The sequence below is a fragment of the Prinia subflava genome, chromosome 15 (assembly GCF_021018805.1).
Source record: "Prinia subflava isolate CZ2003 ecotype Zambia chromosome 15, Cam_Psub_1.2, whole genome shotgun sequence".
Classification (NCBI taxonomy): domain Eukaryota; kingdom Metazoa; phylum Chordata; class Aves; order Passeriformes; family Cisticolidae; genus Prinia; species Prinia subflava.
In genome coordinates this window covers 2,376,644-2,392,154 of record NC_086261.1, presented here as the reverse complement: position 1 = coordinate 2,392,154, position 15,511 = coordinate 2,376,644, and the positions used below count along the sequence as shown (strand labels likewise).

The window sequence follows — 15,511 nt, the reverse complement described above, 5'->3', positions numbered from 1 at the left end:
ACCTAAGAGCAGGAATTCAGAGCACTCATGTTTTTCTATGCTCCGTAAGCATGAGGGCTTAGAAAAGTTGCTTTGTACTGGAGGCAGGAATTTGCTTATCACACTGCGAGCAGAAATCAGAGCCTTTGGAAAAGCAGCAGGGTTTACAGGAGCGACAGTGTCCAGCCCAAACTGAGGCTCCAAACCTTTCCTGCAGAGCAGTCAATAGGTCCATTCCTCCATCCCTCTTGCTGCTGAGGGGCACAGGATCTGTCTGTCCATCCTCCAGGTTATCCTCCAGGAGAGCTGCCCTCCGAGGGTATCATTCACCCCTCCCTCCTTGCACAGCAAATTTCCATCAGCTCCAATCGTGCTTCTGATTTACACCAATTAACTGCAAACTGAGGTCCCCAAGACACCATTAGTAGTTTCAGTGGATGAAGTGGGAGATTAACTTGTCTGAATTCACTCCATTTATTATTCTATGTGTAATTGTGGTTACCCTGCTCGCTAACAGCCTGGCAGCTTTCCTCTTATGTACATACATGTGGGGTTTTAGCATCTCCTTCATGGTCAGTGAGCAATGGGGAGTGGGAGCCAAAACTGCGACACCCACTTTGAGGCACTGAGCCCAGAACCATGGCAGCAGTGGTGGGATAACCCCAGGGGCTGCTTCTGGAAGCTGTTTTCCTCAGCAGAAGCTGTTTCCTCTGTGTCTGTTGAGAATCTGTGAAGCAATCCTGCCCACCTCACTGCCTCACACGGCCCCTTGTCTCGTGCTGTGCCACGTTCCAGAGGGCTGAGCTGCACTGTAGTGGCATTTCCAGCTGCATCCTTGCAGTGTGTCGGGGTGATAAAGGTTGGGAAGAGAAAGAAACACAACCAGATGCTTTTTGCTTCTCTCCTGTAACTGCTGTGTCCAGCCATCTCTGTCATCCATTCCATCTCCCCATGCCTCCTCTCAGCAGCCTCCCATCAGCACCCGATGCTGTAAACTGCGAGCTGCAAGAGTGATTTGCAGTCACCCATCACCCCCTCCAAGGTCCTTCCTTGCTCGTTTGTGGGGTTACCTATCATTAGGAGAAAGACTCATCAGAGTTACACAGTCTGACAGAGTTCCCTTTAACCACTATCACAGAACACTGCTAAGTGCAGATTTATTACCTCTGTAATGCAGATAAAATGAGATTTTATGGCTCTGTAGTCGTGGCAGCATAAAGTAATAATGGAAACTATGTACTGAAGTAGGGAATGCATCCCAGGAAGAAGAGAGATGCACAGGAGGTTAATAGTGTGTCCTTGGGCACTGGCAGGTATCCTCTCACCAACCCTGCTGGACACAAGCCACTGAGTGCTCAGCCCAGTGTGTCACCCAGGAGAACTCTTACCACTCATCTGCTAGATGCCTCTGCTTATTTTTCCCATTAAAAAATTCCCCAGAAAGATGAAGCATGAAACTAGACAAATATTTTTTTCTTACAGGAATCAGTTCAAAACTGAGAAAGGAGCAAGCATCCAGAAATGCCTAATGAATCCAAACTCTGCTCATGTCTGAAATTCCAGAAGAATCCCTAAGGAACCAGGTACCTACAATCATCTCACAATCCCAACCTTCAGAGATGAGCTCTGGTACTGAAGTGGTGTGAGCCTGAATGCTGCATTCTGCTCCCAGCACTGCTCCTGCCAGCGAGGTACAGCCTCACACAGCTGAACTGTGAGACAAGTCCCACTCTTTTTTTGAAAAGTTTTTATTAATAACCCATTAGTTAAGGAATATAAGGACAATGTCTTCTTACACTTTAACACTAAAGAATATTTGTGGAGTTAAGAAGAGTCTCTGAAGAAAGAAAGTTATAATAAAGTACAGCATGGAACCAAGCACAGACACAACCTTCAAACAAGATCAAGTTCTGGTTACACATATTTATGCACTGTGCAGAAAATTAAATTTAACTTGAAAATACAAGCAAGGGAATACAGTAACAGAAGTAGATGGTAGATTTCTGCTGGCTAAACACTTCTTTTCTAACAAAAGCATTGATTAGAAAAGACAATGATTCCTTCAAAACACCTATTACTAATGAGATCAAAACCATATACAGTGTTCTAGTAAAATGGTTGTTTTCTTACACAGCAATATTTCATGGTCTGAATGTTAGCTAATAATGTAAAAAAATTCTCAACCTCTAAATTAAAAGTTATCTCATTTGAACTATTTAAACCAGAACTCTGCTGCCTGTTAAGTAAGAAGTCAAGTCAACAAAAAGCTGATAGAGGTTTTTATCTGAGTTGCGTGTTTCATGTAACAAGAAATGAAAAGAAATAAAAGGATGAGAATCGTGACTCTCACAGCAGCATGGGGAATATACAGTTGTGTAGCCAAACAGTAACATTAATACTACAAAATTATGCCAGTGAGACAAAGCTGACATTTTAACAATGTAAAACAATATACACCAGCAAAAAAGTTGAACAGCAATAATCTTTAGTGTTACTGAAAGGAAGAAAATAGAGAAAGGAGCCTGGTGTGCAGGAACAGGTATTAAGAATGACGGGTAATTAAAGGTATCAGCAGTTTGTGTGCCTGTGAGAAATATGCAAGAAAGTTGCTTATTTCATGATAAAAAATTATATGCACTGGTTGTTTCAGCTTTACACATCAAATGTGTATTGTGTGTCTCCTTCGATTCACTTCCAGCTGAGACTGAAAGGTCAGGGCAGGGGGACCTGGGGCACAGCTGAGCTGGGCAAGGACACTCAGCACTCTGTGTGGATGTGTGTTGGTCCAGGGACAGCTTTGGTGCTGCTGGTCAGTGGTGACCCCTTGGCTCCAAGGGAACTGTCTGGATTTCTGTAACTGAGGTCTGGCCTACAAGCCCATGGCCACCACAGTTCTTGGACAGCCAAACACTGCCACCTTCACAGCCCAGTACAGTTTGGTGAAGTGTAACGAGATCAGAACAAGCCTCAGCATAAGGTGACAGAAGTGTTTTGGGGATGCATAAACAAAATTGTTTGTGGTCTGCTGCATCTCCTCGAAGCTGTCTGAGCCTCTAACTATTGTGGTGGTTTGGTGGTTGGCCCAAAGTGATCCAGGGGAATAGTGCCCCACTGTGCCTGTGTGGGCTGCAGGGACACGCAGGGAGAACTTTCAGGCAGCTCAGGGCTGTAGGATTGCTGAAGGCAAAGGAGGGGGTGCATGTACAAGGGAGTGCCCCAGAAACTGTGGCACACTCCTACATCAGCCTCTGTCCCTTCCCCTCTCCCTGGATGGAAAGTGGCAATGGCAACGTGGCTGGGTTTGTACCTCTGCAACTGCATCTGCCCCCAGAGACCTTATTGCCTGCAAAAACACTTCACTGCCTTATCTGTAACCCTGCCAAGTCATGAGTTTCAAAGTCTTGTGGCAGTGGGTTCTGGAGGTTATTTACACTCTTCCTCTGCCCAGGTATGTTTCCTTGCCTTTCTAGCTTCTTGCTTCAGTAGCACACACACATAAACTCCTGCCTTTGCCCGCTCACTGGCACTGATTTCCAGTCTCTGTTGCAGTATTCCAGAGTCATGGCTATTCAGAGCATGGAACAGCATTTCTGAGACTCCTCAAGACACCAAGCAGCAGCTGGAGAAACAGAGCAATCACAGTGACTGGAAATACAGCTGGTCACCAGAAGAGTGTGTCATACTGGGAGGAGATGCTGCCAGCTGGGGAAGCAGAGGAAGCCCCAGGATCCTTCCCATCAGGGTACGTGGAGCCTCGGAGGGTCTCATCTGCTGAAGTGCTGGAGGTAAAAGGGTTGCAGGGTGCTGGTGAAGTGAGGCTCTCCATGCTGCAAGCAGTGGCCCCTCCACCCCATCATCACCAGGAAAAACAAAATCTAAAGTCTTGTATAGGATCCCAAGTTGGCACGCAGTTTCCCCATATACCCTGGGGAGAATTTTGGTAAGAAAAGAGGAAGGTGGACATCTTTTCCTTCTCTTTTTAAACAAATGGTGAGATGTCTGAATCCTCCAGGAAGGCAGACCATTTACCAAACACCCATGAACAGAATTACTGATCTTCGTTAACTCTGAGCAGCTGGTCCAATCTTGTAGCATCCACAGTCAAACCCTGCAAGCCTGGAGCAGGACAGAGACAAGCTACAAAAAGTAGAGACAAGAACTCCCCCAGCAGGCCCAGGCTGAGAGACATGTCAGCAGTAAGCACACAGCATCATCAGGAGGAGTCACTGGGTGATTTTCAAACCAGACTGACTGGTAGGAGACCAAAGATTTCATTTTCATTTTAAAGCCCTGGTGATGCTCTGGTGTAATAAAAAAAAAAAATCCACCTCAAAGCACTTTGGCCAGGACTATCAGAAATGACTGGAAAATTTAAATTGTTCATCCAAGGCTTTCAGCAAGTCCACTGCTTACAGAAGGCTCAGTGCTGCTCTCTGTAAATCAAAACCATCTGAGATGCCTTCACACAGGCACCCAAGAAAAGAGAAAAGAAACACATGTCCCCAGTATCACAGGTTACTTCTGCAATTGCTGTTCTTCTATTTGTTAGTATAAGCTTGTTGAGGAAAGATGGATCGATATCCTGCCAGCTGAAGCAGTCTCCTTTGGCAGCTCTGCAAAACACAGTCCTACAGAGAGACACAACCCAACTCTCTGGCTGTAGGGAAGGTGTCAAGAAACAAAGCAAGAGAGACATCAGATCTGCAGCGCTGTGTGTTAAAGAAGGGTCAACAACCAGTGCGAACGTATTCTTTAGAAAAAGGCAGTATAAGAATAAGTTAAAACCTATAATGGACTATAACAAATGAGTAGATCTACTGTTTTTTTTTCTCCAACAGACATGAGGTAGTTGTGTTGTTAGGGAGGAAAAAATAAAGAAAGAGAGAAGTAGTAAAAATGCTACTCTATACCACACACTATTCCACTTTATAAAATTAAATAATATAAAGATGTTCCAAGGAAATAAAAATACATGTTGTACATTAAAAGGACAGATGTGTACCTAAAATATTAGGTACAAGAACCTACATAAAACAAAGCCCAGGCTGGTGAAAAGACCCAGACGCTGCAGAAGGTTCTATATAGTACAAGTTGTTAGAGGCACTCGTAGAGTGTGTAATAAAAGGCCACTACATCAGCCTGCTAGTAGTAGTTACAGCGGTAGCGCACACAGAGAGCCTGGTAATCCTTCTAACCACGGGAGGGCAGAAAAGGCTGGTGCTTACAGCCCACTGCCTTTGTTTCTGGGCCTTCCACCCCTCCTGGGACTCTGTGCCAGAATTCACCCCAACGCTGCCAGGCAGTCAGTGGTGCCCGGGCACTCCCCGGGGCAGAGGCAGTTGAGAAGGATCCCTTGGTGCACTCTGCCCCTCCCAGTGTTAAAGGATGTCTTGCCAGTTGCCTCGAGGGCTATGGTGAAGTGACAGCCCCAGCCTAGTGTGGGAGGTTCTGTTCCACCGTGGTTCTGTGTCAGACTGTGGCAGAGGGCTCAGTCCTGCTCCCACCAACACCCAGTTCCTCACTGGCTGCAGTGGGTGGGTGCAAGATGGGCCCTTACCAACCCACCTGGCTTCCAGAAGGCCTCTAGAGCTGACAGGTCCAAGCCCTGCTGGTGAGATGCTGCACCTGCCCAGCTCCTGCTGGGCTCAGCCAGCCGGGGCAGGCAGCACCTCACAGGGACAGGCTCTCCTCGTGCTTCAGCTCTGCTGTGATCAAAACCAGATCAGTTCATTCTCTGTGATTGTGGACACATGTTCTCAGATGCTGAGGATGGACTGGTTAAACCAGAGTTACTACAGAGCAGGGCCTCCTCAGGTGCTGTGGAAAGCAACTGGCACTTGACTGGCTGCACATCTCCCCCGCCTTCCAGGATGGAGTCTGAATCTCCACTCTCCACCGAATCCAGACTTTCTCCCTGCCTGTGGAAGCCATTGGTGAGCCCACAGACACAAACAGCCTCAGGTTTGTCAGTCTTTGTGTCGGTACAGAGCAGCTCAGCCTGGGCCTGAGCCTCCAAATCGTCTGTGCAGTCCACCACCAACACTTGGCCAGTGTCCTGCTGGGAACGGGGAGAGACAGGAAGAGCCAGCTCTGCTGAGGGGAGCTCTTCGGGCTCCTGGTCCTCCATTTCTGTCTCTTCACTCTCCAAGGTGTGCAGCTGGGAGTCGTAGTCTCTGTCAGAGGCTGAAAAATCAGAATGGACAATGACCTCTGCTTCTACTTGGTGGAGGCTGGCTGGCAGGTGGCTTTTCTTTGCTTCATTCTGTTATCAAACAGGAGAGAAATTAAAAAAAGAAAAAAAAAGGTAAAGTAACTGAAATCCAGATAATTGAGGCTGTGACCAAAGCAAGCACTAAAATATATTTATTTTTAATCCCACTGAGTGCAATGGGATGTACATATGCCTCTATTAAGCATTATCTTGATATGTTTCTCGGGGCTTAACGTTTAAGAAGCAACTCAAATCACTTCAGGATTATTATTTCTATTTTACGTTTGAGAAAGCAAATCTCAAGGGAGCAAAATGATTTGCTCACAGTTTCTTGGCAGGCTGGAGCAACCATTCCTCCAAGCCTCTGTCAAAGACCACAATTTTCAAATCTCACCAGTCTGTTTCCATATTAAGGGCCAGATTTTTAGAGGCTGAGTGGAGGCAGCACTGTAGGAAACTGGTTTCTGATATGGATAAAGGGGCTCCCTTCACTTTCCTCATTTAATTTTGGCTACATATCACAAAGTGTGTGTTAAAGCCCTGGTCACAGCCTGCAAAAGTCTGTGTAAATTCAAGCACTTTAATTCAGAAGGAAAACAATAAGTTCTGCTCCACAGTGCTTGAGTGGAGCTCAGGCTACAGATCTCCACAAATCTGGCTGACAAGCAGGTCATTTTGTGAGATTATCACTCAATAATTTACCAGACAAATTATTGTAGAGGCTCACAAAGAGCTCTCCAGGCAATCAGTGCTCAGATTCTGGGCTGAGTGTGATGTAGCAGGCAAGAAGACAATTCAGAGTATGGAAGTGATATCCCACGTGTAATTTTTGCTTTCTGTTGAAGCCAACTTTGAGCATCATTTACATATTTTAACACTTTTCTCTTTTGTTGACAAACTCTGATGGGTAAGCTGTGCTGTAAATGCTGCCCTGTAATTGGGCTGTAAAACATTGTCTTAACTCTATCACAATGTTAATTACATCCTGTGTATAATTGATTTTCACACCACTGTCTAGGAAGGAAACATAGGTAGGTTACTCAGAAGTATTTGCTGGGGGGGTGGGTGGGGAATGAACCTTTTCAAAGAATAACCCAAGAAATCTTCTGGTACAGAGTCAGCCTGAGCAGGTGTCAGCTTGCTTTGCTCAGACAGTTGCACAGATGCACACTCTCCCAAACACAGGAGTGCATATTTATTCCAGTGATGCCATATCAGAAATAGGATTTCCTCCCAGAACACGAGTGCGGGGAAAATTGCTCTGCCCTATCTGGAGAAGGGAGTTTAAATCAACCCTTGATCTTTGACTCCTTTTACAGCCAAAAATGCAATCCCTGTCAGGCAAGCACGCTGTAGATCTTGATGACTGTGCTGAGCACTGCAGCTCCTGACTCACTCAGGCTGATTGCTGCTCAGCCACAGCAAAGACTCCAAGCAGGCTGTTGGTGCCTGCGAGGCCCTCAGGAACCAGAACTGCCACAACCCTGCTGACAGCTGAGCTTCTGACCCCACCTGGCCATCACCAGATGAACAAGCCCACAAAAAGTGACTGCAAAAAGGAGAAAGGGAGATGGAGAACATAAACAGAAAACCCACATGAGTCAACAAAGCACCAAAGACACCCACCATGACAGCATCATAAACCAGGGCTTGTAAGAGAAGCTTCTGCCCCGCGCTGGAGGGGAGCTTCAGTGACCCATTGACAGCAGAGAGAGGCTCTTTGGTGATGGTGTCCCCATATCTGCTGATGCTGTTTGTCCAGGCCTGGTTGGCTGATTTATTCCATGAAGACTGCAGGAGAAAAGAGGCAAGAGAAAAGATGCAGTTATCACAGACACGGATTCTTATCCTCATGCACCTGAAATGAGAGGCAGCTTGAAAAAGGAAAATGCAAGTTGGGAAAATACCATAAATGTGGAGAATAATTCTGATAGCATCAAAATAAAAATGCTCTGCAATGGACTCACACAGTCCCTGCCTTAGAACTGGCTTTATTGCTGTTACATGGGCTGATGCAGAGCACAGGGATAAAAGATGCCAGATGGTTCAAAACTGGTTGCATAAAGGGCTTTCCACTGATTCTCAGATTGTGAGGCCAGCAGGTAAATCACGGCACAGACATCATTTAGAGGTCCACTGGAATCAACTCCCTGCAAAGCTGCAACAGCCCAGAGCAGAACGAGCCTATTGAAAAATACCACAGAGCTGGGAATCTCTGGAGCTGAGTGACCACAATCTTTGCTTTGGCACAAGTGATGCCAGAGAAGGACCCTGACCCATGGGCAGTGCCCTGTGTCCTCCAGTAAGAGCTGGACATTCTGCTAAACCACTCACTCTGCAGCACAAACAAGAGATCCTGCTCCAAGCTAGGACTTGGGAAAACACTCTGTCATTCCTCATCAACACAGAGGCACAAAACTGGGGGCCTTGATTTTTTAATTTTTTTTTTTTTTACAACAGACCACCAAGCAATTCTTTGCTCAGCTTTAAATCCCCTGGGCAACCAGTGTTACCTTGTTTGTAGATCTAATTAAATTATATGGGCTGAACGCAATTTGTTCTGGGTTCTTTCAGCTTCCCCTTGCAATAAACCATTGAATGCACACCTCTGTGTATGGGAAGTGTGTGTCTTTAAGAGCTGAAGTTATTTAACAGCTCAGACTATTAGTTCACAGGCAGAAAAGTATTTTCTTTCCAGGTTTTGATTTTATTGAGCTGTCCTGCATGTACCTGAGCTGAGCCTTGCTAGTACTCACATACGTATACACGTCCATGCATAACTCAGATTTAAGGACCACACATTATCTCCAGCTTTGTCCCACAGATGCTACACATTGTGTGGGTACAAGAGAGGTTGATGCAGAGAAGAGGAGGAGAAAATCCTGACCTGATGACAGCGAGTGCACACACGCACAGAGAATACTGATGGTGCGAGCACGATGGCTGTGTAGGGTGAAGATACCCTGCATATCTATTCAAACCCACTGACCCTCTACTGCTCACTGCCAGCAAGAGAAGCCCAGGTTCCTTCTCTGCATATGTGGCTGCTCCTTAGCCCAAATCTATTCCAACCACCGCCAACGTAGCGTGAGTCCAGCCGAGACAGCGAGGAGATTTCTGACATCAGCCTGACCTTGGGTGAGTCATTTGACCTCCTTGTGCCTCGGTCCATCTGGCTGAAAATTAGGTAGAAATACACGACCAGATGTTGTATGTGAGCCAGGCATTCCTAAGTCAGCTATTTAGCAAGAAGCAAATGCTACCTCGTGCTGCCAGGGCTGGCAGAAGGACACTGAGGCGCCTGTGCATGCGCTGAAGGGCGGCTGGAGCTGCTCTCAAGCCCTCTGTCCACCCTCACCCAGGCACCCAAATGGCTCCACACCTTGTGGGAGGCAGAGCCATGTTACATCCCCGCACCACCCCCAAGTCACAGAGGCTTTGCTGCTGCCTCAGGAGCAAATTTTTAGCAAACAAATAGTGAAAGGCCTCATTGATATGCCAACAGCCTGCAGAACTGTGATGTCCAAGCTCAGCACTGTGGCTATCAAACATTTGCTAATTTAGATGTGGACGCTTGAGGCAGTGTCTTTTCCATTTCTCTCTCTGCAATCTCAACAATATATTCTGAGCCAAAAGCCTTCCCTAATTGCTCTGTTTCTAAGTGGACAATCATTAAACTGCGCTTTAATAGCGAGAAATCAACCAAGCGATCACAGGGAGCTCACAATAAGGAATATCTCCGCACGCGAGCGCTCAGGGAGCGCGTTCAATTTGCTTCTGCTGCCATCCGAAAGGCTTTCTGCAGCTCCATCCCTGACTGATGGCTTCTGTGCCTCTTCCAAGGAACATACGTTACTGAGCAAATAGTGCCTGGAAATTTCAGCGCTGAACCTACACAAATCTGCACACATGCACCAAATGTGTGTCCTGTTAGAGATGCCTGCGTGCATATTTGCCATCAGAGAGATCTGAGCATCATACGCAGACACACACACAGAGCTAACTCGAAAACCTTCTTGCAGGCATCTTGTGAATACCAAAAAACGTGGAAAGAAACAGGCAGCTCTACTGCAATCCCCCATGGACCATCTGTTAGCGGAAATGTCAATCTGCCATGTTTACATAGGTTTTGATGACTCTGGGAACAGCCTGTTCAGCTCTGGCTGAAATTGGCTGCAACGAAGAACAAACTTGTTTTGTACCAGTTTGCAACTTTCAACAAACAGAAAAAACCATCAGCCACACAACATGGCCTGTGTCCCACATGTTGTTCGAGCACATTATGTTTGAGAGGGGAAAAAAAAAGCAAAAGACAAATCCCTCTTGGGGCTTAGTCTCTAAGGCTGGGCAGCAGCAATTAACTCTAGGACTATTTTCATCACAGACCTGAAGAAATCTTGTATGCCTGAAAGCTTCACTGCTTTTTTAAGCAGCTTTTTTTTGGTGTAATAAATGATACTATTTCTTTTTACTCAAGGGGAGCTAGTGGGTGGCTGAAAGAAGGAAATATTCTCTTGGTTTTTACAACACAGTAATGAAGGCAAGAAGCAAGGAGTGTCAGTCTAATACTAATATAAAGAGGGAAAAATCTCTTTGTCAGTTCACTGCAAATACAAGAATGAAAACTAATAAAAACATCTTCCAATAAAAGACATTTCCATTACAGCTAAATCCTTATCAAAGCAAACAAGCCTTTTCATTTTAGCCTTTTTATAGAAACTCCAACTGGTAAAAACGTGCCTAGATCGTGTTACCTTCTCAGTGACAAGTCATGATTTCATGCAAATATATGAGCTGAGAATGAACACGTAGCAAAAGTTCAACGCGAAACCTTCCCTGTGTTTTCAGGGTGGTTATTTAAAGTAGCTTGAAGTCCTGTGCAAAACGAGGCTGGGGATGTTTCATATGTACCCAGCTTTTGAGAGTGGTGCAGCAGAGGGAAAGGATTCGTTGCTGAACAGCAGCGGGTGGGAGTGGGAAAGCTCCGTGTCACGCAAACACAGCGACATCCCTGCCTGCAGCTGGGATGCAACACAACACAGACCTCTCCCCAGCAGATAAAGGAGTCTCTGCTCGCTGTCACCAGGAGCACAGCTCTCGTCTGAAGCTTCTCAGAAAACACTGGGACTTCTTTTCCACGCAGAAAAATTTCAATACGAAAATGACAAACAACATGGGTAGATCCAAGTTCCCTGATGTGTTACAGCTTGTGCTCCCCCAGTCACAGGGATGCTTCACGGGAAACGCAGTCCTGTGGGATGGAGGCCCACAGGGAAGGAGAAGGGCAGCAAGCAAGGAAGGCTCCAGCTCACAAGAACAACAGCAAACATTTCCAAACCAAAGTGTTGGGTTTGGCTTCATTCAATGAAAAGCTGAAGTCTTCCATGGAAAGCAGATGCTTTTTAATGTCCTCCCCCACCCTTTAAAATTGCTTGGCCCACAAGCAGGAGTGACAGAGATGTCTGGAGCAGAGCCATTTTATCATCCTCAGTCCATCTGCCAGAGGAGACAGAGCTGCATCACCACAGCCCGTGCACCACTGTGTCATTTATAACAGGGCTACTGAGGGCACCAGGCTGGGGGTGCTTGCAAGGGGAAGAATGTAGGAGAGGAAAATCACCTGTCAGTGTATTTAGAAATCCTTGTATGTGACCGCTGGAAACACAGAAAGGAAGGAAAATGAACACTGAACGGCCAATTGTACTCCTGCCTAATGGAGCTGTGAGCATCCAGAGGGGTCCTGTGCTGACACCTTGGCTGCAGTAGCACCTTGCTGTCCTGCAGGCAGGGACAGGGGGTCCAGAGGTTCCTCTGGGACTGTCCCACCTTCCACTTGCACCATGCTGTACCTCCAGCACTATGTGTAACAGCTCAAGAAGAATCACAGCCCTAAATTTGAAGGAACTGATGATCTTGACCTGAAAATGACCAAGGGGACATCTCACAACCCTTGCCCACAGTTCTTTGCAGGAATCAGTTCCAACCTCAGAGTTTTTAAAGACTTCCTGCCCTCAGTCTGTTCTCCAGTCCCCACACCCGTAAAATGACATTCACTCACTTCTGACTCCATATGGCATGGAGACAGTCCCTTCTTTGTGTCTATCTAACATGGAGCATCCAATCTCCACTGGAACCTCAGGGTCCCACAAGAATAAAAACAATAAAGAATAATCCATGGAATGGTGAGTAATGAGTCAGCACGGGAACAACCTGCAGGCACAGAGCAGCCAATGCAAGTGCCAACCAGCCAACACAAACCAGGTTTCAGGAGAGTAACCTGAGGATGGAGGGACAAGCAGGCAACTGGAGGTCACAGCTACACAAACTGCCCTGCAGTGCCAGCAGCCTCAGCCAAGGGTCTGCCCCAGCCAACACCCCCAGCTCTGTGGTGACATGATATGCTGCTAAACAAAAGGGATCCTTGAGGCATTTCTCACTCCCTCTCTTCTTTGAATAGGACTGCAAGTCATAGTATTCAACCTAGAACACCCTGGGGAGCTTCCCCTTGCCAGGCTGGATAGGAATTTCCTTCCACAGTGATTTTTTCTTTCCTGTGGCTCTCTTGGATTCCTTGCCATGGATTTTCACAGCCCCAACTTCACACAGCACGAGAGAAGAAAAGAGAAGGCAACAAAGGCAGCTGGTCACTGCAGGGTGCAAAGCTCCCACAACACTCTGTTCCAGGCAGGGTCCCTGGGGGTTTCCAGCTTCCGTGGATGCTGGGGGAAGCTATTTGCAGCACACAGGACACCCACACCCACTCCACAGCTTTGACTAGTGGCATTTTGTGTACAAGCAGGGAGATGCACACACTCACAACTGCCCCTGACTTGGTTTACATCCACTGTGGGCAACAGGCACCACTCCAGCCATGTACCTGAGACCTGCCCAACTCCCTGACTCCCCAGCCAGGTAACAACATCACATCACCATCCAGACATGGGGCCTCTTGGCCGTATTCTTTTCACAGTTGATTATACACGTCGGGGTACAGAAAGGAAGCAATGGTGCTCAGGTGGCACTTCCAGCAGCGACGGGGCAGTGCAGGGAGCAGGGTCTCCTGCGTGGGATCACATCTCCCTCCAGTGCCCGCTCCCAGCAACAACAGCCTGTTGCTCCCGGCCACCACTCGATCTTCACCTGCCAGGTCACCCTCCTGGTCGGCACGGGTGACAACGCTCCTCTCCGGGTGGCTGCTTCCCAGTGACCCTTGATTCCCTAGCCACATCCATCAAAAAAAAAAATCCTCAGAGAATTTATCTCTCAGTGGCTGTTCCCCATCCAATTACGGAAACCTGACTGCCAGAGCCATCTCCCCCAAGGCTCTGGTCTGTGAGTGTAACTCTGCTGCTGGGCACTGCCCACTCTGAGGGCCCCAAGCTCTCAGGCTGAGCCCCACGTGGCCAGGCCTTGGCACTGCTCTCCCCAGCCCCACTCTGCACATATCCAAATCTTGGTAGAAGCCCTTACAGGCAGGATTGCTCCTCTGGAAGAGAGATCTGGATATGCTGCCCTCAGAAAGGCCTCACCAAGAAGGGAAATTCCCCCTACCCTGACCTGTTCTCAGGGGTAAGTCCCCATCACTGAAAACATTTGTTCCTTATTTAACTGGAAGAGCTTTAGGAAATTCCTCACACTCTTTGGGCTTGGGTCCAGACAGGCAACCACATTCCCCCAAAATCCATAGATGTGGCTTGGCTGCAAACAAACAGCCTGTCCTTGAGCTGAGTGCTGATCTGCCACAGCACGCAGGGATGGCCACGGGCACAGCTCCAGCTCATGGGGCTAGTAAAGCCAGCAGAAGACTTTGTGTTTCCAAAAGATCACACCTGCACTGCCTCAGCCAGCACGGACAGGGCTCGTGTTCAGCCAGGTACCTGAACTCACCTTCCCTCCAGTGACACACAAGTGCATCGTTGATGCAAACCTGAAATAAACCTGAAATCCCACGTGCTCACAATGCATTTGTTTTACTGAACCTCCTAATTACTTTACATGCTCTCCCCGGGCTACAAAGAGAGACATAAACAGATTAACTAAATTAGGCCAATTAAAGGTTCCCTAATGGAATGAAATGTTTCAGGCAAGCTTGAAAGAGGAAATGGGCAGGGGGGAATGAAAGACAATGCAGTGTCAGGCAAACCAAGCAGGGCAGGAAAAGACTACTTCAAAAAATAAGGTTAACAAAAACCCCACAATTTCACCTCTTGTTTATCTTCAAGAGTATTCCAGTGAACACACTATTTATGGAGACAGCTCCTTTCAGTCCAAGCAAAAGAGAACCCTGCAAGGCCACGTGTCTGCTCTAGACATCACACTTCCTCCCACCATCCACATGCCACAGCAACATGAACATCACTGCTTTCTGCAGCACGAAGCTTGGCAGCAGCTTCTCAGATTGGGGGGTCACTGTCTCAGGAGAGTAAAAGGGATGGTAGATGCACAGGGATCCCAAATTAGATCCAATAGCCAAGGCTGAGCCAGTCACGTTTTACAGAGAGGGGAAATGTGTGACTGCCCAACACCAGCCTGCAGCCAAGACTTCTGGCACTGCAGAGCCAGGACAGGATCCCACCCTGGCTTCCAGCAGCCACACACCAAACAAAGGCTCTTGCCAAAGGTGGGAGCCCAATCACCACGTGCATGGGTCCTTACCTTCCTCTTCCCATGGAAGATGTCCTCAGGGAGGCTGGTGTGCACGAGGCTGTGCACTTCTGCCAGCTCTGTGATGTCCCCCAGGGGCACGGGCGCATCCTCTGGGAGCGGGGACATGAGGGACTCAAGCTCATGAGAGTCCAGGGTGGCACTGGGAGAGGCCACCCCTTGCCTGCTCCGGTGGTAGTACGTGTGGTTGCCAGCAGCCTGGGAATCCAGGCCTGGCAGGGCCTCCCTGAGGGAAAACAAGCAAGAGTTGACATCTCAGCTGGTCCCTGTGCAAGTGACTGGGCCCAAGCCCTGCTCTGCCACTCCTGGCAATATTCTTTATCATCACATCCCATTGTAACACTTTTTGCTGCAGATGTATCTCTGCACCACCTTGGTTAGTGCCAAAGCTCAGACAAATCCTGCTGTGGGATGCAAAGCTGTCCCTCTGCCAGCAAACCCCAAGGGCAGGAGACACCACGAGTCCCAGCACAAGCAGGTGCTCACCCATCCTGGTCCATGGGGAGCTGTGTCACTCCTGTCACCTCTGCTTTACAGGTTAGAGATGAAACAGGACAGGACAGTTTAGTGGCCACGTTAGGATGAGACTTCAGAAGCTGTTTGTTCCAAGTCCTGAGATCTGCTGTGAGCTCAAAGCCCTTCTGAACAACTGAGTTG

At 47.7% G+C, this 15,511-nt stretch overlaps 1 protein-coding gene across 1 annotated transcript in view; it reads right to left on the bottom strand.

Moving 5' to 3' along the window:
- Nucleotides 1-1,742: 1,742 nt before the first annotated feature.
- The window catches only part of IGDCC4 (immunoglobulin superfamily DCC subclass member 4), a 94,494-nt gene continuing 80,725 nt past the window's right edge, over nucleotides 1,743-15,511 (bottom strand). The window contains 4 exon segments of the mRNA XM_063412579.1: nucleotides 1,743-5,728; nucleotides 5,730-6,241; nucleotides 7,817-7,981; nucleotides 14,846-15,080. Coding sequence (XP_063268649.1) covers nucleotides 5,707-5,728; nucleotides 5,730-6,241; nucleotides 7,817-7,981; nucleotides 14,846-15,080 — 934 coding nt within the window. The 3' untranslated portion in view covers nucleotides 1,743-5,706.